The sequence below is a fragment of the Pongo abelii genome, chromosome 23 (assembly GCF_028885655.2).
Source record: "Pongo abelii isolate AG06213 chromosome 23, NHGRI_mPonAbe1-v2.0_pri, whole genome shotgun sequence".
In the NCBI taxonomy this organism is placed as follows: Eukaryota; Metazoa; Chordata; class Mammalia; order Primates; family Hominidae; genus Pongo; species Pongo abelii.
In genome coordinates this window covers 51,831,458-51,855,701 of record NC_085929.1, presented here as the reverse complement: position 1 = coordinate 51,855,701, position 24,244 = coordinate 51,831,458, and the positions used below count along the sequence as shown (strand labels likewise).

Below are 24,244 nucleotides of genomic sequence, written 5' to 3'. Positions count from 1 at the left end.
ACTGCACTTCAGCCTGGGCCACAGAGCAAGACCCTGTCTATTTAAGAAGAAGAAAAATAAAAACCTCACAGAGAATGAAGTTCATTTACTTTTATTTATTTATTTTTTTTTAGAAATGAGGTATCGCTCTGTTGCCCAGGCTGCAGTGCAGTGGTGCGATCCCAGCTCACTGTAGCCTCTCTCTCCTGGACTCAAGCGATCCTCCTGCCTTGGCCTGCCAAAGCACTAGGATTACAGGCATGAGCCACTATACCAGGCCAAGAATGAAGCTTTACAACTACAGGAAGGAGAGCAGAGAATTTCAGACCAGAAAAAGCCTGGAAGAACAAGGACGACATTCTAGACTGCACGGGGCCCTGTATGTCATGCTGAGGAGTTTCACTGTATACCTGGGCAGGTGAGAACCACCAAACGGCTGGGGCTCCTGGAGAGGGTAAGGGCAGATCTATGCTTTTAAAGGAATCATGAATTCCTTCCTCCAACAAATGTTCGCCAAGCACCTACTCAACATGGAGACACCATGCAGGACCCCAGAGACACAGACAAGGACAAGAGACGTGGCCCCTCCCTCAGCAACTGTGTGCAGGGCCGACCTGAAGGGCACGGATGCCTGGAGCCTGGGAAGCCACTCAACTGCTGCCAATGGCCAGTGGCTACCAGTAATCCCTGAGAGGACGCACCGATGCTAATTAGGACGGGCCGTACCATGACTTCTGCGTCTTGAGTGACGTCTTTATACCCCGATGGGTCGAGCACCATCCCGCAGGGGTCTGTGTAGAGGCCGTGAATGTGGAGGACGCCGTACTTGATGTGCCCTCTTGCCCACTCAAGGACCTATCAAACATCAAGCCAAGAAAAAGAAACACATCCTCAAACTGTTTCAAACAGAGAAGAAAATACTGCAAATGGATTCATAGTTTTTAAACCTATCTTGGAAAGAATCAGAGAGATGCTTCACTTTACAATTACACCTTCAAAACCTAAGAGAAACTCGGCTGTGAGCCCTAGTTATTCCCGTCCTACGACGGTACAATCACACCTGTAAAACCTGAGAGAGGATCGGCTGTTAGCGCCAGTCATGCTGGTCCCATGATAGCAAAAGAGCTTCTTTAGCTGGGCATGGTGGCTCATGCCTATAATCCCAGCTACTCAGGCCAAGGCCAAGACTTGAGTTCAGGAGTTCGAGACCAGCCTGGGCAACAAAGTGAGACCCCCGTCTCAGGGGGGGAAAAAAAAGGACTTATTTAAAGACAGACAGTTACACAGAAAATGTCTTTAACACTTGAGATTAAAGCAAACTGTTAAAAGTGATTACTTTAGGTGGGCTATGGGGACTTTCACTTCTAAGTTATATGTTATATTTTAATTACTGCTATTTCTGTATTACTTCTACACACCCAGAAAAAATATATACATATGTATGTGGAGAAAAGTATTCATCAAATGGCTAAGTGCATTCCTTTCAGTTCAAGATACAGAACACAGGACCTCATAAAGACACAGAACACGGGACCTCATAATGACACAGAACACGGGACCCCATAAAGACACAGAACACGGGACCCCATAAAGACACAGAACACGGGACCCCATAAAGACACAGAACACAGGACCCCATAAAGACACAGAACATGGGACCTCATAAAGACACAGAACACAGGACCTCATAAAGACACAGAACACGGGACCTTACAAAGACACAGAACACGGGACCTTACAAAGACACAGAACACGGGACCTTATAAAGATACAGAACACGGGACCTTATAAAGATACAGAACACAGGACCTTATAAAGATGCCCATCGGGTCACTGTCAAGTCATCTTCACCCCAGAGACCGCACAGCAGCAGGTGGAATGGACAAACACCAACAGCCCTGCTGCCATCACTGGGCGGTGAGCCAGCTGGCGGTTCTGTTTATGCAGCTGGCTGTTTCCAACAGCAAGCCCCAGCAGTGGGGACCGTGTGGCTCAGACGCAGAGAGCAGATGTCTACCCCATGGCACTGCCGGCAGGAGTGGGTGCCTTGGCCCTGCCTGCTCCCCTCAGGCGGCCCTGCCCCTGTGTACACTGCCTGTAATTCAGTTTCTTTGTACACAGAAGGCCAGGGCCTTCCCTCACAAGGCAGCCCAGACAACACAGGCAGCAGTGTTAGTTATGAATAACATAAGCAGACACACAAAGGTCACAAGTGTGTCACAAAAGAAATATCAAGAGTCACATGAAACTATGCTCGACCTTTAGTAACACAAGAAATCAATGTTGAAAATTTTCAGCTATCAAATGGACAAAGTGTATTTCATTTTGTTTTTTCATAACACCATGTGTTGGCAAGATACAGGAAATGGATATACTCCCACACACAGCCACTACCGGGAGTGTAACTGGTGCTCCTTCTGGAAAACAATTTGGTAATTTACATCATCAGTCTTCAAAATATTCATACCTTTTGACCGTAAAACTCTTCTAGGAATTGATCTTGAAAACAGGACATAAAAGTATGAGGACCCTGTAGTGTTATTTATAACTGTAAATATACGCTAACTGATATAGTTTGGACATTTGTCCCCACCCAAATCTCATGTTGAATTGTGATACCCAGTGCTGGAGGTGGGGCCTGGCGGGAGCTGCTTGGATCACGGGGCAGGATCATCCCTCGTGGCTTCGTGCCATCTTCGTGATAGTGACTTCTTGAGAAATCTGGTCATTTAAAAGCATGTGGCACCACCCCCCTGCCACTCTCTCTGTTGCCATGTGGCATGCCTGCTCCCACTTTGCCTTCTGCCACTATTGGAAACTTCCTGAGGCCTCCCCGGAAGCAGATGCTGCTATGCTTCCTAGACAGCTGTGAACCGTGAGCCAATGACAGCTCTTTTCTTTATATATTACCCAGTCTCAGGTATTTCTTTGTTGTGTGAGACAGGGTCTCACTCTCTTGCCCAGGCTGGAGTGCAGTGATCTCAGCTCACTGCAACCTCTGCCTCCCAGTTCAAGCTACTCTCCTGCCTCAGCCTCCCAAGTTGCCACTGTGCCACCTTCCATTATTACTTTTTTTTTTTTTTAAGAGAAAGGGTCTTACTCTGTCACCCAGGCTGGAATAAGTGGCATGATCATAGCTCATTTCAGTCTGGAACTCCTGGGCTCAAGCAATCCTCCCACCTCGGCCTCCCCAGTAGCTGGGACTGCGGGCAGGCGCCACCACACCTGGCTACTTTATTAGTAATTCACTGCCACAAAGTGAAAGCAGCTCCCAGGGCACAGAACTCCCCACACCTGCAGGCTGCCCGCACCCCCAGCCCATACCTTGGTCTTGTCCTTCAAGTCCAGAGACTCCATGGGCTTGTTCTGCTGCAGGCCAAAGATCTCCAGCAGGTTGTCATAGTTGGTGGTCAGGACCATGGTGCCCCTGTCCATCAGGCTGAGGATCGACTGCAGCACCAGAGGGCTCTGGATGTGCTGCTCCAGGTTGTCAAACACCTCCATCAGGCAGTCCTGGAAGAAGCTGGGCTTGGCGTCGCCTGTGCGCTACAAAAAGGTGGAATGACAGTTACAAAAACATCAGCTCTTAACAAATACTCAGCAGCTAAGCAGGCCCATGTTCTGGGTGCCAGAGATATAGCAGCTGAAAACAAAGAAAATCTGGCTTCACAGAGTGCACTGAAACTCCAGAGCAGGGGGCCAGGCAATGCACACGTGTAGCACGCCACCGGTGATGCTGCCACGGGAAAGCACGGCAGAGACGGGGGCAGGCGCTGTCAGGGGAGGGTGGACAGGACCAAGACACTAGGCAAACCTCTCTGAGAAGAGGGCATCTGAACAGGGGCCTGAGGAGGTGAGGGCTCGTGGAGAATGTTCTAAGCAGAGGGAAGAGCAAGGGCCACAGCACTGCGGTCATGGCTCAGGTATGTCCCAGGTCAGCAAGAGGCCACTGACGCAGGAGAGGAGTGAGGGGAAGTGTCGGCAGCAGAAGCAGATGACCTAGGCCTTGAGGACCACAGTGAAGACTCTGGCTTTCCCTGAGCGCTGCACAGTCCCAGTTTTCTCTTTCTCGGTGGTAATGAAACAGCATGTCTTCGTGGCACCTTCAATGAGGTGGGAGGCAGTGTTTCTTTTTTCTTTTTTTGAGATAGGGCCTTGCTCTGTCATCCAGGCTGGAGCACAGTGGTGCCAGGATAGCTCACTGCAGCCTCCAACTCCTGGGCCCAAGCGAGCTTCCCACCTAAGCCTCCCAAGTAGCCAGGGTTACAGGTGCCACCACCACACCCAACTCATTATATTTTTAAAAAAATTTTTTAATTTAATTTATTTTATATTATTTCATTTTTCATTTTATTATTTTATTTTTTGAGACAGAGTCTCACTCTGTCACCCAGGCTGGAGTGCAGTGAGTGGCACGATCACGGCCCTCTGCAGCCTTGATCTCCCAGGCTCAAGTGATCCTCCCACCTTAGCCTCCCAAGTAGCTGGGACTATAGGTGCACACCATAACACCTAGTTAATTTTTTAATTTTTTTTTTTTTTGAGACAGAGTCTTGCTCCGTCACCCAGGATGGAATGCAGTGGCGTGATCTTGGCTCACTGCAACCTCCCCTCCTGGTTCAAGCAATTCTCCTGCCTCAGCCTCCCAAGTTGCTGGGACTACAGGTGAGCACCACCACACCCAGCTAATTTTTGTATTTTTAGTAGAGGTGGGGTTTCACCAGTTGGCCAGGCTGGTCTCAAACTCCTGACCTCAGGTGATCCACCTGCCTCAGCCTCCCAAAGTTCTGGGATTACAGGCGTGAGCCACTATACCCGGCCTAAATATTTTTTAATTTTTTCTAGAGACGAGGTCTCGCTATGTTGCCCAGGCTCATCATGAACTCCTGCCCTCCAGTGATCTGCCCACCTTGGCCTCCCAAAGTGCTGGGATTACAGGCGTGAGCCAGCACACCCGGCCCGTAGTGCCGCATATACTCTGAGACACAAGAGGATCAGGACTGAGGCCCGGCCTCCGGAGGCAGCCTCAGTGCTTCACCGGTGGCCTTGACAGAAGCTGCCTCCAAGGGGCCTTGAGAGCCAAAGCCTGGCTGGGATGGCTTCAAGAGAAAAAGGAAGGGCTGGTGACAGCAGATGCAGCAACCATGCTGCAGAGCTTTGCTGGGAGGGGACAGAGAGGTGGGGTGGGGGAGGGCTCGGGAGGACACAGGGTCCCCTCTGCCCGGCTCCCAGCCTCATTGTCACCCTCTGCCTCGGCACCTCCCCTCGCCCTCTGTGCCTGTTCGTGTTGCTTGGCCGGCACAAGAAAACCAAGACTCACAGGTTCCCACTCATCGCCACAGCTCTTCTGACTGTCCCACCCCCCAAACCCTCCCACTGTTCCCAGGGGGTCTGCCATCAGCCAACCCCCACATCTCCATCCTCTCCTGGGAATGCTCACCTTCTCCCTGACCTGAGACCTGGCTTTATGCATCCCTGAGACCCCTCCCGGGGGCTCCCCCGCACTCCCTGCACCGATGAAGGTGAGGGCTTGGCTCCAGGCTCCCTGGAGTCTCTCCAGCTGTGCCATCATAATTTGGGATGATTCTCATGTCCACTTGGATGATTCTCCCTGGGATCATGGCCTCTCAATTCCACCCATCACTCTCCTCCAATACTCATGGTCCATCTCAGCCATCCACACATACAGCCCCCAAGGCCTCATCATTACCAAGACCTCGATCCTTTCCAGAACCTCTGGGCCAGCTTCCCCTGTCCAAGCACTCCCTCCCATCTGGCCACCTCTCTAGCACCCTGGCTCCCAGGGAAACTTCAAGCCCATTGAGGCCCGTGAGCTACTGACCCCACTACCACCGACCAGTCACTCGCTGCCCTGCTGTCCTGCCTTCTTCCATCAAGCAGCTTAGAGTTTACAATGGATCACTACAACTCCCCCAGATACACCTGCAAGCCCCTCGCCCTTCTTTGGTGTTGCTGGAATTCCTGATGCAACCAACTCTCAGCTTCCCCCGTGCCTGTTCTCCAACTCTCAACACAGCTGTGTCAACGGCCTCACCTCAACGCTTCCTGATGGAGGTTTTCAAAAACACGCAAAAGTGAACAGAAGAGTTGAATGATGCTCAACTACTTGTTTTCAAGACAAACAATTCTCATTCTAGACAAATGGCCTCTCTTCACCTGAAGGACAACTTCAGGACCCTTCCCTGGCCTGCCTTCGACTCCTCCCTCCTTCTTCCTGTGACGGGCGAGCAAATGTTGTCTACAAGGGCCAGAGAGAAAATATTTTGAGATGGAGTTCCACTTTCGTTGCCCAGGATAGAGTGCAGTGGCACAATCTCGGTTCATTGCCACCTCTGCCTCCCGGGTTCAAGCGATTCTCCTGCCTCAGCCTCCTGAGTAGCTGGGATGACAGGTGCCCGCCACCACGCCCGGCTAATTTTTGTATTTTTAGTAGAGACAGAGTTTCATCACATTGGCCAGGCTGGTCTCAAACTCCTGACCTCAGGTGATCCGCCTGCCTTGGCCTCCCAAAGTGCCAGGATGACAGGCCTGAGCCACCGCGCCCCGCCTCAGAGAGGAAATATTTTAGGCCTTGTGGGCCATAAAGTCTCTGTTGCAACTACTTGCCTTGGCCTGGAGGCATGAGGGAGCCACATACTATACGTAAATGAATGGGTGTGGCCGCCTGTCAGAACCTCATTTGCAAAAACAGGCCCAAGGCTGTAAATTTCCAACCCCTGGCCTATGATGAGAGTTGTCCCTTATTAATAGAACACCCACGTGTGGCAGTCACCTAACTAAAAACATTTCCCAAGCTCTGCTAGGTGCAGCCCTAGCTAAAACTCTGGCCAATGAGATGAAACAGAAGTGGTGTATGTGACTTCGGTGGTGGCCCTTGAAGCCCCCCACTTCCTCCCCTCCCCCCACTTCCCTCTGCCACGCACTCCCTGCGCACGCACATCATTTACAGCTGCCCGCAGAGCACCAGGCGGAAGCTGCCTGTTGAGGATGGCAGAGCGAGCAAAGAGGGGCCCTGCCTGGCCACTGTGTTCTCCTTGGGCTGCCCACCCGGGTCTCTAGGTGGGGATTATAAAGGTGCTCACACGAAGCCATGTGGTTTAAGGTTTCCTTTCACAGCCAACCTCAACTCTCCCGCTTTCCTTGGTGACGAGCTCACTTTATTTCCTGCTATCTCCTCTGTTCAAACGTCCAACATCTCTTCCCGTCCTGACTCTGAGATGGTGACTGTGCCTCTTCAGTAAATACAAGAACAGAAGAAGACAACGACTGCCAAGAGCCCCAGCCACAGAGTCCAGCTTCCCAGCCTTTATGGCCACACACCATGGCTGACCTGGGACAACAACGGCCTGCCACACACCTCCCCCTGCACCAGACCCATCGGCCCCAGGGCCTCGCTCAGGAATAGCTCCTGAATCATCAGTGCTTCTCCTCTCAAGGAGATCATCTAGATCATCTCCGCAGCAGACAAAGAAGCTGGAATTTCTCCCATCTTCAAATGTTTTCTAGGAAGCACCTGTCATCTGAAGAAATATGGCTGGCCTGCTTACACCAAACACGCCTAAGGGATATCCCTTCACTAAGTGAACATACAATCACAAAGTTCATATGAGTGCAGCTGGATGATCTCCCTGAGACGATCTTACACAGTCAGGTTCCATTTAATAGGAGCTACTTTAGGAATCCCGCGCTGCAGTGTGGCTGGCATCCCCTCAATTTTAAAAGACGACACTCCAATGGACTCAAGGATTTCTGGCTCATCAGCCTGAGTCTGCTGAGCACTGAACACAAGTTAGGCCTGCAGAGTTTAACATTAGGTTCACAGACTCACCCAACCTGGTGCAGAACCAAGCTGTCCCCAAGAAACCAGAGGTACTTGTCTGACACTTACAGGTGACATCTTCCGGATCAGATCATGGGCGACAACCAACAGGTCCCGGTCCTTCGTCACTTTCCTCCGGAACTCGGCGACGTCTCCAGGGTGCAGCACCTCCAGCTGCTCTGCAGCCTCGATGACGGCCTCGATGCAGCTTCTCCACGAACAAAGCGCAGGGATTCCCGGGGCCACTGCTGCGCTGACGCCAGTCCCGATAACCAGGAGCAGTTCCTGGGGCTGTTTCCGGATGAGGCTTTTTAAAAACTTTCTACTTGAAAACAAGGGAGTGAGACAATGAAAGTCAAAGCAGAAACACTACAAACACAAAGTCTGGAACTCTCTGCCAGTTCAGGCCTTGTGCTGTACACACACACACACACACACACACACACAGAGTCCCCTCTTACACTGTGGGGAGATGGCCTGTGTATCCTTCTTTGTGTATTTATTTCACATGTTCTACCCTTATTCCTTAAAGGACGTGGGACAGCTGTGTCTCATGCATTTTAAGTTGCCCAGTGTTAAGCTCAGTTTAAGTGGTATATATTTGTGAACCAAAAGCTCAGCAATTTTCATTCCTTTGAAGCTGCACACAGGTTATGAATACAAACGATGATGACAAAATGACCCCTGCTTGCAGTGACGGATAAGAAAGTTACTGGCAAATGCTGGTTTCCTGCCACCCACCAATCCCAACAGTAAGTACCTCTTTATGGCGCTTCACTTTACAGCAAACACAAGCTGCTGTCCATCTGTAGTCAAAGAATTCTTTCTTAGGAAGCCTGACACTCCCAGTTCTAGACGTGACCCCTCTAATGACATGTTGCTTGGTTTGGAGACTGGGCAGAAAGCTGCCTTCTGGAACATTCCTTACATTGAAGCCAAAGGTGGAAAATGGCCCTCGAGGTTCCCTCATGCCCAAGTGTTTCTATTTCACTTTTCACCCTTGCAGGTACTAAAGAACAAGTGCGCAGACTCACAACAGACGCTAGATGAAGTCAATGAAGCTGCTTGAAGGGATAGTTGCCTTTAATTACCTGGATTTTTGTTCACTTCTATTTGTTGTCTTTTCCACTGAATCCATCTGTGAATTCTAAAGAGAAAAATTAGTCAGAAGTGACTTCTGTCTCCCAGGTAAAAGTTTTTATTTGCATCCTGGAAGATAGTTAAGGCTAGAATTAAAATCAAAAGTCCTCAATCTTTATTTAAATTATAATATCTGAAAAATGTCATACGCAAGTGACGTACATCCAAAATGCTTCCTAAGCCACCATTCCTCATCTCTTGTGACTCATCAGGCTAGTCAGACTCGCTGTTCTACACGGGACAGCACAGGAGGAAAACGCACACACAGGAGCAGATGAAGGATGGGCTCTGTGGGCTCCGAGCTGGGGTTTTCGCTGTCTCTTGGGACACTGCTCTAGAAGAATTTCCAGTGCACATGAACACAGATGACTTATCACAGAAGCAAAACACAGCAAGCGGCACAACAAAGCGAAGCCAGAGGCGGTTTTGCAGAGGAAGCCAACGAGTGCTCTAAGGTGCAGAGCACTGGGCTGGAGCATGGCCATTCTCAGCATCAGCACCAGCTCCAAGGCACCAGTCCTCCCCTCGGCCTTACTGAAATCCAGTCTAAAGAAGTCATCCAAGTAAAAAGCCAATTCTTACCTTATATAAAAACAGAAATCCCAAACCATCTGGGTCTCTATCACCAAGCTATCTCCATATTCTTTAATTTTTCCAAAATCAGACCAGGCGTGGTGGCTCATGCCTGTAATCCCAGCATTCTGGGAGGCCAAGGTGGACTGCTTGAGCTCAGGAGTTCAAGAACATCCTGGGCAATACAGCAAGATCCTATCTCTACAAAGAATAAAAAAATTTGCCAGGCATGGTGGTGCATGCCTGTAGTCCCATCTACTAGGAAGGCTGAGGTGGGAGGGTTGCCTGAGCCTGGGAGGTTGAGACTGCAATGAGCCGTGGCCACGTCACACCACTCCACTCCAGCCTGGGCAACAGGGTGAGACCTTGTTTCAAAAATAAAAAATAAATAAAAAATAAAAATGTTCCAAAATCGCATTTCCCTCCAATTCTAGAAATAATATCTACTGTAAGCCAGGAAAAATACAAAAAAATAAGGTTTCGCCTATAATCCTATGACCTGTGAGCAGTAACTGTTAACATTTATATATTCCCTCTACTCTTTTAAAAATGTTTACAAGGGAGGCTGAGGCAGGAGAATCGCTTGAACCCAGGAGGTGGAGGTTGCAGTGAGCTGAGATCGCGTCACTGCACTCCAGCCTGGGCAACAGAGCAAGACTCCGTCTCAAAAATAACCAAACAAACAAACAAACAAAAGTGTTGACATAATTTGAGAACACAGTGCATATCCTACTTTTTCATGCATTAAAATAAATACATCTCCTTTATGTTATTAAAAACTATTCATAAATTAAGTGTAATGTACATATATGGAATTGTCTCTTCCCGACACGTCTGATGCAGAATGTTAGTATAACACCCTGACGACCGACTTGGTGCACAAAGCCTGTATACTGTGAAATTACTTATTTAGGAGAGATTTCTGAGAAGAACTGCTGAGTTAGAGAGTATGAACACTGTAAAATATCTTAGCACACACCACCAAACCACTTTCCAGAAAAGTGGTCAGCAGAACACGTCAGTGCTTGCTTTGCCACATCCAAACCAGCACTGACTGAAAATTACTTTGGCAGAGTACGGTGGCTCACATCTGTAATCCCAGCACTTTGGGAGGCTGAGGCGGGAGGATCCCTTGAGCCCCCAGAAGTTCGAGACCAGCCTGGGCAACATCATGGGGAAACCCCATCTCTACAAAAATTAGCCAATGTGGTGGTGCTCGTCCGTAGTCCCAGCTACTTGGAAGGCTGAATGGTAAAATCACCTGAGCCCAGGAGGTTGAGGCTGCAGTGAACCACGATTGTGCCACTGCACTCCAGCCTGGGTCGCAGAGTGAGACCCTGTCTTAAAAAAAAAAAAAAAAAAAAAGAAGAAGAAGAAGAAAGGAAGAAAAGAAAAAGAAAAATTACTTTTTTTTAGATGGAGTCTCGCTCTGTCACCAGGCTGGAGTGCAGTGGCACAGGCCCGCGCCACCACATCCGGCTAATTTTTGTATTTTTAGTAGAGACGGGATTCACCATGTTAGCCAGGATGGTCTCGATCTTTGACCTTGTGATCCACCTGCCTCGGCCTCCCAAAGTGCTGGGATTACAGGCATGAGCCACGGCGACTGGCTGAAAAATCACTTTTTCACATGTGTAATCTTCACTCACACACACACAGCCCACCACTAGAATCAGGTCATCAAAAGTAATTTTCCAGGGTGAGGAAACAAGCCTTAATCAGTCCATAAGCATCATTAGATCGCAGAGCTAAACGGGATCCCGGTTATCCTCTGAAAATGTACACAACTACCTAAGTCCATGCATATGTTTTCCTAGAGAGAGCTCACAGCTTCCATCAGCTCCCAAACATGTCTGCGACCTTACCCCAAATGCTAAGAAATCACAGTCCACAGGCAAAGAAAACGAGGTTCACAGATGCCTGTAACCTGCCCCAGAGAAAGACTGGCAGAGTCTGGGCTGGGGCTTGGCCCTAACACTGATCCTTCTTCCCATTGAGGAGTTAACATCAGTCATCAAACTAATCTTTTGTCTTTTTTAATCTACTAGATACTTTCTAAGGAAAGTAACAAATGTTGAGTTTCTCCGCTGTATAATGTAATCCCTCCACCATCTATTAATAATATAAGCAACTCTGGACCCCACCCCTAAGATTTCAATGACTGATTTAACTGTTCACCAATCCTCAGTTTTAACAACTATAAAACATGGATTCTTGCCAATGGGCCGAGTTTTGAAAGCTCAGGCCTCCGTATGAAAGTGCTCTGGCAGCTGGAACAGCTCAGGCTCTGGCCTGTGGATGAGGCTGCCCGCACACTTCCCTTCCCGGCCTCCTGCTGTGGGGCAGGACTCAGGAGCCACTCCTGTTCAATCCTATTTGGAAGGGGACGATAAGAGGGCTCATCAGCTGACTAATTCAAGTGCCCCCTACTCCCGACCCCCAAAATAATCCACATCACTTCCAAATAGTTACTCCTCCCTGTCTACGAGAAGGGCTTGTTTAGTTCAGCCTTCTGTACACGACATTTTAGAACATTTTTTAAACACGCACTGGTCAACCAGTGACGTAAAAAAACCACATGCCCAAAACTGTTACCACAGTAAAGAACTTTCAGAATCTACCTCTAGTTCTTTCAACTACTGTTCAATTGCTTTTAATTCTCCACATATACGTGATTATGGTTACAAATTCAAAACCTAAATACTGCATTTACACATCTTCAAAAACAGCATGAACAAATTAAACTTTTGCAGGCTATATTTAACTCCGAAATTAAGTGATTTCCAAGTTTCTCAAAAGAACGAGGTATGACTATCCCTAACACTTACGTAACAGGCCACGCTTGCACTCCTGGGTGGTTTGTGGCTGGCTTAAGTGCTCAAAACCTCTTTCTCAGCCTGAACTACAGGTCTGGTGCTGGCTCCTCTGACAGTATTTCAAATACAACCACACGGAGTCCAACCTCAATAGGCAGATGGGCCTCTAGACTTTAATACTGATGCATACCTTTAAGGATCAAAGGAGCCAACACAGGAAGTACCCAATTATATAAAAACTCAACACAGTAACTCTGCAACCTGAACTGCACAGTTGCCCATATTTAGACATGTACAGTTCATTATCAACACTACATGTTTAAAGACATTACCTCATTTCCTGTTTTACAGCAGCATAAACATCGGAGTCAAATCTCACAATAACCTTGAAATTACCCTAAATCTTCCCCTTGTTTTTAAACCAAAATCCAAGTAAGGTGATCTCCAAAGCACTCAGCACCAGGTCCTAGAAGTTTCAGCAGGACAGCAAGCTCCAGCGTTCTGCTCCCATCCAAACACCGTCTAAGCCAATCAGATCCCAGAAAACAGTAACAAAACCCTTCGGAGGCCTTTCAGACGCTGCGTCTCCTGGTTTCCTTAGTGACTGTGTCGTCACCACGGTTTGCAGGCCCAGAGCCAAGTCATCATAGCAACCCTTCTTTTTTTTTCAAGGACCTATCAGCATTTCTGAAAGCAAAATCTGGCCCCAGCTGAGATTCTTCTAAGCAGTTCCTGTCTTTTTTAATCCAAAGCCAAAGTCTTACCAGGATGCTGTCTGCTTAGAACTTGAGATCACTAGCATTTTATAAACTAGCATAGAGTAGCTAGAGACTGTCTTATTCTTCAAACCCTGGCATCCAGCTCTACGTAAACGTTCATCAAACGGAGTTCAATGCAAAATATAAGCTACCAAAATTGAACTTGTTATTTACAGGTAGTAAAACAAAGTACCTCACAACCCTACCATGGTAGGATGCTAAGGCCCCACCCCCTCATGCCTGCTGGCAGCCACACCCTTCTACAGCCCCTCACAGACTCCAGGCTTAGCCATGTGACTTTTTGGCCACTGAGATATCGGCAAATGGGATAATGGGAAGCAAGTACAAGTCTGACACATCCTTTACCACAGAGCCTGTCCCGGAGGAACTCTGCCCTGCAGAGCTCTGGCCTGCCACTTGGTGGGCAGCAGAGGTACCATCCTCCGACACAAGAGCAAGGCTGCCTTGGGCCACAACTGCGTTAAGTGACTCCAGTGAGCCTGGCAGAAGAATCTGCTGGGCCGGGACCTGGGCCTGGCACTGAGCTAGCAAATAGGCTGTGGCTGTCTAAACCCTGGTGGGACAGGGAGAAGTCCAGAGTGCCAAGGAAAACAGAGCAGATGGATGAATGAACGAACATCACGAGGCTCTCTGGGGAGAGGGGAATGTGTGTCAAGAACTGTAATGATTAAAAGTAGTGTAACAAAAAAAACTTCAAATTACTCGCTTTCCATTACAAGCTATATTTTCACTTAACAAGCACAAACCATCAATTGGAAGTGTCAAGATTGTGGGATCCTCAAAAGTATCCTTTAAGAAAACCTCTTTTTTGTGTGTTTTGAGACAGAGTTTCTCTCTTGTTGCCTAGGCTAGTGTGCAATGGCACAATCTCGGCTCACTGCAACCTCCGCCTCCCGGGTTCAAGCAATTCTCCTGCCTCAACCTTCCAAGTAGCTGGGATCACAGGCGCACGCCACTACACCCAGATAAGTTTGTGGTTTTTCAGTAGAGACAGGTTTCACCACGTTGGTCAGAGACTGGTCTCGAACTCCTGACCTCAAGCGATCCACCTGCCTCGGCCTCCCAAAGTGCTGGGATTACAGGTGTGAGCCACTGTGTCCGACTTTCTTAATTTCTTTCTATAAATAGATGATCACAAGGGCTTTGAGCAGTTTCAAAAAGCAGGGAGATAAGGGTGTCCAAGCAGCATCTGATTACAATGAAGCAAGAAGGACTCAGAGTAAACATAAGCTCAAACTACATCCATCTCACACAGGAGTGAGTGGTGTCACGTTTATTCGGCAGTTTCGGAATGCTCACCTTTAACTCACCTGTAGTCAATCCACAGTGATCATAAAATGACCCCAGAATTTGCAAAGAAAGTCAGACAAGGTCACTGTGACTACAAATGAGTTGATTTATGTTGAGCCCTTAGAGCAAAGCCCGGCAACACAGTAGGCTATTAGTACCAATATTACTGCCGCCACTGTGCCAACAGCGCCTCCCACTGAGAAACCATTTATTAACGTGCTACTGACCGGAGACGAGAGGCTGGGAAACACTAAATTTAATCTGTGTAGCCAGAGTGGATCTTAAGGACTGGAACGTCCTTAAAGGAGGCCAGAATCTATCCACTGCATTCTGACTACACCAAGGCAGCTCTGGAAGACTGGGAGCCTTCAAGCAAGCCCTTCCCAGCATGACCCTCAGCAAGACAGATGACTGCATGCCACAGAAGCTCAACGGCCAGACCCTGCCATTAATATCCTCCTCTCCCTTCATTCTAGATGTGATTCCCACAGACTTCCTTTTTCACAGCCATCAGGTTCCCACGTAGGCTTGGGAGAGGAGAAGAGTGTGGCAGCAGAAATCACTGAGCAAGGCTGGATGTGGAGGCTCACACCTGTAATCCCAGCACTTTGGGAGGCCGAGGTGGCCGGATCACCTAAAGTAAGGAGTTCGAGACCAGCCTGGCCAACATGGTGAAACTGTGTCTCTAATAAAAATACAAAAATACAAAAATGAGCCAGGTGTGGTGGTGCGCACCTGTAATCCCAGCTACTCTGGAGGCTAAGACAGGAGAATCGCTTGAACCTGGGAGGCAGAGGTTGCAGTGAGCCGAGATCATGCCACTGCACTCCACACTGGGCGACAGAGCAAGACTCCATCTCAAAAACAAAAACAAAAAAATCACTGAGCAACAGTCTTCAAGCACATGTGACAGTCATATTTCTAACCACAAATGAATCATCTGCGATCTAGCTGATAGGTTTCTGGTGAGTTTGATTAGCATGACTAGGGTCACCTGAACTGGAAACAAGGCACAAATGGGCAAAAAATTAAGCTTCTGGAACTACAAAGGAGAGGCTTAGCCTTGAAACCACAACACCCCCACCTGAAGCAGCATTAGGACTAAGGTGGAGAAAACACAGGATCTGGAGACAAGGAAAAGCCACCCTTTCCCCAGCCAGGTAGAACTCTCTAAACCTGTTTCCCCATCTCCCAAATGGGGATCCCAACATGTGCACCACTGACTGGGCTGCTGCAGACGTTCAAGGGAGACGCGTATCTGAAAGGCGCTTAATAAAGTGCACAGTGTCTGTTACTCTCAACCGCCTCACGCCAGCACCACTCTTCCAAGGCAGTCACCACAACTACATTTCAGTGTAATCATGGTTCTGGTAAAACTTAATCTCAGCCATTACTAATAATAAGGGATCTTCAGGATGAGTTATTTTCTTCAATTTACAGAAAATACGAACCCTTAATTTGAACGCACTCCACTTAACCAATTACTTTTTATTCTGTTGAACTTAATTATAATGGGAAAAATGCCTTATTTTGTAATGATGGAAATAAGTTAATTGGATTCCTGAAACCAGTCCCACCAAACAGAGCTGCCTGGACGTATACACCCAAACCAGGAAAACAGCAAAACCCACCACTAGAAAAAGAATCTAATTCAAATTTAGTTTAATTTGGTCACAAATTAATTCAAAGAGCAACATTAATTACTGCAACTTTTTCAGCCCTTAATAGAGATTCAAGGGAAAATGCTAAGCGTTTTACACGCACTATCTCAGTTAACCTCAATAACCCGATGAGGTGGCGACTGCTATGGCCCACAGCCTGGACAAGGCCGACACTGAACCCTTCTAACAGGCCAGCCCCAAGTTGTGTATTATATATTCTTGCGCCTTTCCTCCTAACATCAGTGCAGCTTGAAATGGCAAACAAATATACCTGATATTTTACTGGGAACTCTGCCATCCACTAAAGCATTCAGCGTTTTACATACAGTTTGTCCACCAGATGTGACACATTAACTCAAATAAACATGTTACTTAACAAGCCAATGTTAAAACACGCCAAGACAGAGGCCAGGGGCTTGTGGACCCACCTGCCTTTACCCCACCTCGAGAGGATACGTAAGACGTGTTCTAGAAGGTAAACCTCCAACAAAATGTAAAATGACAGAATTTCAGAGCGGGCAGGATCTTAAAGGTTACATGAAACCAAATGCCCTAATTTTTCAGAAGTGAAAATTGAGACTGAGAAGCAGTGACTTTGTCAACTTCCCCCATGGGGCTGGGAACAAGCTATAAAGTAACTCCTGGCTTATGTCCCATACCCTTCCCACCGGCCTGGGCATTGTCTGGTCCACTGTGACCCCAACACTTTAAGGCACTCATTTCTACCTCTTTACCACCAAATCGTTACAAATAAGGCATACAGTTTAGTTTTCTACAGTTTCTCCTTCCCCGGAAATGTTAAAAGAGTTGCCATTAGGCAGACAGAAGAGGCGGCAGGCAGAGCAGCTCCAGGAAAAAGACCAGCCTCTGCACAGTGTGCTTATCACTCAACTGTCCATGTTAGCTTGGGGGGGGTGGGAACAGATAAGGAGGGCCACATAGAGGAACAATGCCACCAACTCAAGAGGACGGCATTTTCCTGACAAGCGGATGTTGTGGGCTCCTTAGGGGAAGGAGGTAGGATATAGGAGCAAGAGCCTGGCCAACAAATCAGTACTGGCTGAACTCCTTACTACCTGGGCAAGGACTCATTCCTGAGCCTATTTACTTTTTCTACAAAGGAAAGAATATCTTATACCTCCTAAGGTTGCTGGAAGCATTAAATGGAATAAAAGAACAAAGCCCGGAACAGTGTGCTTCCTACTACACCCTAAATGTGTGATGGGGAATCCTTCCTAGATTTAATTAAAATTAAAGCTAATTAATAAAATTAAACAGCAGTGTCACATTAGTCATATTTTCAGTGTTCGGCAGCCACAAGCGGCCAGTGTGTACTGGACAGCAGTCATTACATTTTGGTTACCACAGAAGTTCCACTGTGCAGTTATCCCTGAGTCTCTCCCTCACCTAAGTCCAGACTTCAACAAACAAGTCCTGTAGATTTTTCTTCCTAAATCTGTTTAATCCATACCGTCTGCCACAGTCTTAAAGCCCTCACAACCTGGCTGGGAGCGGTGGCTCACACCTGTAATCCCAGCACTTTGGGAGGCCGAGGCGAATGGATCACCTGAGGTCAGGAGTTTAAGACCAGCCTGGCCAACATAGTGAAACCCCGTCTCTACTAAAAATACAAAAAGTAGCTGGGCAAGGTGGCAGGTGCCTGTAATCCCAGCTACTTGGGAGGCTGAGGCAGGAGAATCGCTTGAATCTGGAAGGCAGAGGTTGCAGTGCGCCGAGATCGCACCATTGCACTCCAGCCCTGGCAACAAGAGCAAAACTCCATCTCAAAAAAAAAAAAAAAACAACAAAAAACAAACAAACAAAAAAAACCCTCATGACGTCGTGTCTGACACTGAAAGGCACCTGCTTTCAGTTCCAGCCCCTCTAGTCCCACATAGTCACCAGAGGGAAATTTCTGACACATCTGAATTTGTCTCCCCTCCAACAGCTTTGCATTTTGTTGAAATCTCTATTTGGTCTTCATCCTGTTTCCTGTCTTACTACTCCTAGAATCCTTGGAATCTCCAAAGTGCTGTCATTTTGTATGCTAATGAGCTGATTGACGCAGATAGGCCCTGGGCAGCTTCAGAAGGGGGCTTATCACCAGAAAGACCAAGGCAGGATTAGATCCTTGAAACTTTCAGCCCCACCCACTAATCTGGGGAAGAAAGGGCTAAAGATAATGTTGATCACCAAAAGCCAATGGTTTCATTAAGCATGGCTACATGCTTAAGAAGTCTCCATAAAAGGCCCAGGGTTCTGAGAGCTTCCTGAGAGATAAATACAAACATGCAGAAGTTTCTGGAGGATGGTACACCCCGGGGAGGGCACAGAAGCTCTGCACAGCATCCCCCACGCCTCACCCTATGCATCTTCTCATCTGTGTCCTTTGCAATATCTTTTATAACAAAGCAGTAAATCTGAGTGTTTCCCTGAGTTCTGTGAGCTGTTCCATAGCAATTTTGAGACAGTCTTGCTCTGTCTCCCAGGCTGGAATGCAGTGTCACAATCTCAGCTCATTGCAACCTCACCCTTCCGGGTTCAAGGGATTCTCGTGCCTCAGCCTCCTGAGTAGCTGGGATTACAGGTGCACACCACCATGCCCAGCTAATTTTTTGTATTTTTAGTAGAGACGGGGTTCTGCCATGTTGGCCAGGCTGGTCTAGAACTCCTGACCTCAGGTGATCTACCCTCCTCGGCCTACCAAAGTGCTAGGATTACAGGCATGAGCCACCGCGACTGGCAAATTAATCAAACCTAAGGAAGGGTCATGGGAACCCCAACTTGAAGCTGATGGATCAGAAGTTCCAGAGGCTCAGGCTTGTGACTGGTGTCCGAAGGGGTGGAGGGCAGTCTTGGGGGACTGAGCCCTCAACTTGTGAGATTTGATGCTATCTCCAGGTAGACAGTGTGAGAACTGAATTGGAAGATACCCAGTTGGCGTCTCTTGCACAAATGATAGCCCGCCTGGTGGCAGGGAGAAACCTCTCCCCACATTTGGTCACAGAAGACATCTCTGTTGATTGTCGTTGAGTGAGAGAATAGAAAAAGCACGTTGGGTGTTTTTTCCACACACAGGTTCTCTTCAGGACCCCTAGCCCAGCATGGTCCTGGCCCACCTCTGAGACTCAGCCTCTCCCCACCCTGCCCCACTGCGTCCTGTGTGGTCATTAGACTATGGTGAAGCACACACACCGTCACCATGAAGCACTAAGGCAACCACAGACCCTATGGTAATAGGACAAAAACCTCACTTAAGTTCAGACCCCAGGCTCAGACAGGAAAGAGCGGGAACCAGTCTTCTGGGCCTGGGCTTTCAGAAGCTTAGCCCCGTTCCAGAAAGCCACAGTCCCCCACGACCACCGCCTTGGTCCAGGTCGTCCCCATCTCTCATAGGGTCTTGCTTCCTCCAAAAAAGTCTCCCCATCACAGCCACATGGATGGTTCAAAAACACACCAACTCCCGCCCCTCTCCTCCCAAAGCCCTTCAATGGCCACCTACTCCCTTGAAGGACCAAACCCTCCACTCAGCTTAAACTGTGCATGCTTTGGTCCTGACTGGCTCTCAGAATCACACCCTCTTTCTTGTCACTCCCACCTCAAACCCAGTACTCTGCAAAAGTCCCAGCTTCTCCCATACCAGGTCTCTAGCGAGACACTTCCCTCACTTCTCCCCCTAACCACCTCCCACCTTCCTTCAGCTCAGCTGGATCATTTCTCAGGACAATGGCAGGTGCAGTCGTTCAAGAAAGGCCCAAGGGCACGGTGGGCCTCCGGGAGCAAAGCTGGATTCTCCGCAGTTAGCATTCACTCTCACGCCACCTTCATTAGGTGCGCTCCAGCCACACCTCCCGCCTTCCAACACTGTGTGCCGTGGCAGCCTCTCTGCCTTTTGACATACTGGCTGTCCCCTGGAACTCTGCCTGGAATGACCCTGGCAACCTTCTCCTCTAGATCAACCTTCAAGAATCAGCTCACCTGCTGCTTAGCATCTCCTCCCCACGACTCCTAAGACGCCCTCCTTAACACCCACCCCTTCCCCAGAATCCCACCCCTTCCCAGAATCCCACGCCCACCCAGATGGGTTCCCTGCCAGCGACGACACAGCTTCCTCCAGATAAAAACGACCTACTTGACTTATGCCCCAGGTCCCTAAGCCCTGACAGCAGGGACCGTGTCATCTCTATTTCCAGTGTCAATTCCTGGAGCCTATCAGGCATTCAGAAAAAAAAAAAGTTAGTTCCTTGAATGAAAAAACTAAGGAGGAGACAACCTAAAAGCGTCCCCATGTGCCCTAACTCGCTCCCTCCCCGGTTCGGCCGCCCTCGGCCACCTCAGGTCTCCTGCTCTACAGACTGTCCTGTGGAGCCACCAGAGTCTCAGCAGAACATTAAAAGTTAAACCCGGCCCTGCACCTGCAGGCGCGGGGACCACAGCTTAGGAGGTGGTCGTCGAGCGCGCTGTTACCGTCTTAAGTTATCACCAGCCCTGGGAACACTTCCACCCACGCCCCGCAGGTCCAGGGACCTCAAGTTGGAGAAACCTAGCCCTGAGATCAGGTCGGAGAGGGAGCCTCAGGGTGGGCGGCACGGGGGCCCGGGGTCTCGCGGGGCTAAGGACACTGGGAACCACGGCTCCCCCCAGGAAGATGCCCCGGGCGTGGGGGCTTCTGAGGCGGCTGCTAGAAGCAAGTCCCAAGGGAACCTCGAGAGTTTCCGGAACCAACAGTTCTCAGGGCCCACTAGCGGCCGGGGTCCTCAGGGGTCTCGGAGTCCAGAGAAAATCTTGGAGTTCCGGGGTTCGCGGGCCTGGAAGGGCAGGGCGGATCCTGAGGGGGTCTCGGGGGGTAGGGGCTCCAGGGGAAGAGCTGAGAGGGAGTCCTGGGGTGGCCCCGGGGCCGGGACGGATCCTGAGGCTCTCGGGGTCCCCAGGGGCTCCGGATGCAGGGACCGCGGGACCGCCCCGCCCCCTCACCTGCGGCGCCTCCGAGACGCTGGTCCCAGCTCGCGCTCCCACCTCTTCTCCTCCGCAGCCGGCTACGCCTCCGGGGTCTCTCGGCGGCCGCGCACCCCTGACGCTGGGCAGGGCAAGGGGATGGTTCTCGGGGAGGGGACTGCGCAGGCACGCGGGCTAGAAGCGAGAGCGAGAGCCAGAGTCGGAGCCGGAGCCGGAGTCGGAGCCCGAGCGGACGCCACGCCGCCTCCAGGCGCCCCTCCGCGTTAGCCGGCAGCGGCGCCGCCGCAAACCCTTCCCCCGCGCGCCCGCCCCCGCCGCGTGAACGTTCCGCCCCGAAACCAACGGCCCCGCGGTCCCCGGAGGCCCCGCCCCGGGGAAGGGCGAAGCCACTACGCGCGCCCCGCCCCGCCGCCAGAGCCGCTGGCACCGCCCACCTGGGTGACCACAGTCCCGCCCACCGGGAGGCCACGCCCCCCCCGCCGGGGTCTCCAGCGCAGGCGCGGTCGGGTGTGCAGGGGAGGGCTTGCGCGGGGGAGCGCTTGGGCCCAGAATCCGCCTCCCAGCTCTACCTGGCCCGGCGAGCCGCACGTCCCGTTTCCTCATTTGCAGAATGGGGGCGGGAGCACTTTGCAGGGACGTGGCGAGCATCAAGTGCGATCGGAAGCGCTCCTTTGCGGCTGCATCCTGCACCACACTTAGGCACATCTTCTGTCCCCAACCCAGACCTGAGGCTGGTCTCCGTCCCCCAACAGACTCCTGCCCGCTTAAATTGGCCAGTCACCTGCCCTACCTTCTTTCTTTTTCAGAGTGCTTGTCACTCTCCGAAATTAGGTGCGCTTGTAACTGGCTCCCACTTCCCATGAGAGCCAGTACTTGTCCGTCTTGTCCACTGGGGGTTCCCAGAAGCCAGCACGGCGCTGGGCACACCATGGCCGCCCACATGTTTGTGCGTGCTTGAGTGTCTTCCCCGCGCTCTTCCCTCATCAAGAAATACTCTTCCCCGAGGCTGAGAATTTCTCCTAAAAATACAAGAAATACTTTTCCCCAGCTTAGGTTCGATCCAGCGAGGCCCCCTGACTCCTCGCGCATCCCTGTCCCAGGTGCCGCGTCCGTAAAGGGTGTGATCCTAGCACCTACCTTGGGGGTATTGCGAGGACTAAGTGAGATTGTGCGTGGGTGGGCTGGGCACGGGCCCCCTAGCGATCTTATTACTCCTCCTTTGTCTGCCACTGAAGTCTTTCTCTTACCTAAACAAGACCCAATCCACTTCCTCTTCCCAGCCTGCCCTGCCCAACCTGGAGTCAATTATTACTTCCTCTCTCCTTGGCACCTTTTTCTCTGCCTGATTTTAAAGTTGGCTGTTAATATCTCCCCCTACCCTAGGCCACCAGAAAGCTCTCATTTTGTGACAGAAGGTAGTGTTGTGTTAGCGTCCTGTGAAATTTTAGGGGGGGCCAGAGCCCGGAAAACAGTGGGAGCAGTGACTCTGGGATGAAGAGGGTAGCCCCTGGGTGCTCTGTATGTGGGGTCAGGCACTCCCTGAGCACTTTGCATGCGTTCCTTCATGGTGTTGTTGGAACAACCCTATGAGGAAGGCGTCTTCATTGTTATTCCAATGTAACAAGGGGAAGCTCAGGCCCAAGAGGTTGTGTAGTTCCATGCCTCAGCCCACACATGTAACCACCACTGCATACAGCTCCCCAACCCCTGGAGGTGCGACTTAAATGCAAAAAAAGGCCGGTGGCTCACGCCTGTAATCTCAGCACTTTGGGAGGCTGAGGTGGGTGGATCACCTGAAGTCAGGAGTTCCAGACCAGCCTGGGCAACATGGCAAAACCTCATCTCTACTAAAAATACAAAAATTAGCCAGGCGTGGTGGTGGACACCTGTAATCCCAGCTACTCGGGAGGCTGAGGCAGGAGAATCACTTGAACCCGAGCGGCAGAGGCAGCAGTGAGCTGAGATCATGCCACTTCACTCCAGCCTGTGCAACAGAGCGAGACTCTGTCTCAAAAAAAAAAAATTTTAATGCAAAAAATATATAATTCAGCTCATGAACACCTGCTCCTGTACTGGGTGCTGAAGCCCTAGACCTGTGGGAGATGTGGCCCCTTCCCTCAAGGAGCTCCCAGGCCCCAGCAAGGATTTTGATTAACAGGACCTTATGGGCTGGGTGCTGCCGAGGTCAGTCAGACCCAAGACTCTGCGCAGGGCATCCTCTGAGGGGTGGTGGAACCAAAGCAATCATAACCTCCAGCCACATTCAGCACCATCTGAGATAGGCTGGGAGCCTCAGCCCCTCCACCCAAAAACTCAGCCAGTTAGCCTTACAAGAGCAAGGACAGCAGGAAGGATTCCTCAGGAGCAAGGGCTCCCCTTTTCCCCACATCTGAGAGGCACACGGCTTTTTCTCAGGTTGCGGAAAATTACTGAGAGACACTGTCCCCTGGGCACCTTGACCATTATGAGTAGATAAGGGGGCAGATATGGCAGGTTGGCAAGAGGTCGGCGTGGTGCTAATGTGTGGGTGTGACACATCACTGGGCACTGTGGAGTGTCCGTGTCTGTCCCAGCCTCCACACAGCTGATGTGAGCACAACTCACACTAATGAAGATGTGTGTGCACAGCAAGCCTTGTTGCTAGGAGCCCAGCGACCAGACCCAGTCCATTTCTTTCCTTTTTAAAAGTTTTCAAATTAAAATATTTTTTTTAATTTTTAATTAATTATTTTTCATGGAGACAGAGTCTCACCATGGTACCTAGGCTGGTCTTGAACTCCTGGGCTCAAGTGATCCTCCCACCTCGGCCTCCCAAAGTGCTAGGATTACAGGCATGAGCCACTGCATCCAGCCCAGACTCAATTTATTTGTGTATTGAGGGTACCTTGAGGGGCGCTGGTGCATTTGGAATGTACATACCTGTCTGTGGGCATATACACTACTATGAATTGAGCACCTACTGTGTGCCAGGCGCTATTCCAAGCTCTTCATAGGCATACCTTTCCTCACTGTCGCTGCCACCCTGTGCGGTAGGTGTTATTAATCTCCTTTAACAGACCAAAAAACAGGCTCAGAGGCTTTAGAGCAACTAGTCCAAGCTGGTAAGTGGGCATCTGCTTGGAATTGCTGCCAGGGTCTGTCTGGCTGCAGAAGGAGCTTTGCACTGTCAGAAAAGAGAGAGCCAACAGATTCACAGGCAAGGTCCCTGGT

The 24,244-nt window shown here is 50.0% G+C and overlaps 1 protein-coding gene across 16 annotated transcripts in view; it reads right to left on the bottom strand.

Moving 5' to 3' along the window:
- FAM118A (family with sequence similarity 118 member A) overlaps positions 1–21,340 on the bottom strand; it is a 31,937-nt gene extending 10,597 nt beyond the window's left edge. For 2 of the 16 annotated variants that reach the window (XM_024240055.3, XM_002831259.6), the window contains exons 1-5: positions 21,053–21,208; positions 8,911–8,966; positions 7,889–8,141; positions 3,304–3,525; positions 706–834 (exon numbers count right to left, since the gene is read on the bottom strand). In XM_024240055.3, the coding sequence (XP_024095823.2) occupies positions 706–834; positions 3,304–3,525; positions 7,889–8,141; positions 8,911–8,957 (651 nt within the window). In that variant the 5' untranslated portion in view covers positions 8,958–8,966; positions 21,053–21,208. The other 14 variants (XM_054543786.2, XM_054543788.2, XM_009234475.4 and 11 more) reach the window with 14 other exon arrangements.
- Positions 21,341–24,244: the final 2,904 nt, after the last annotated feature.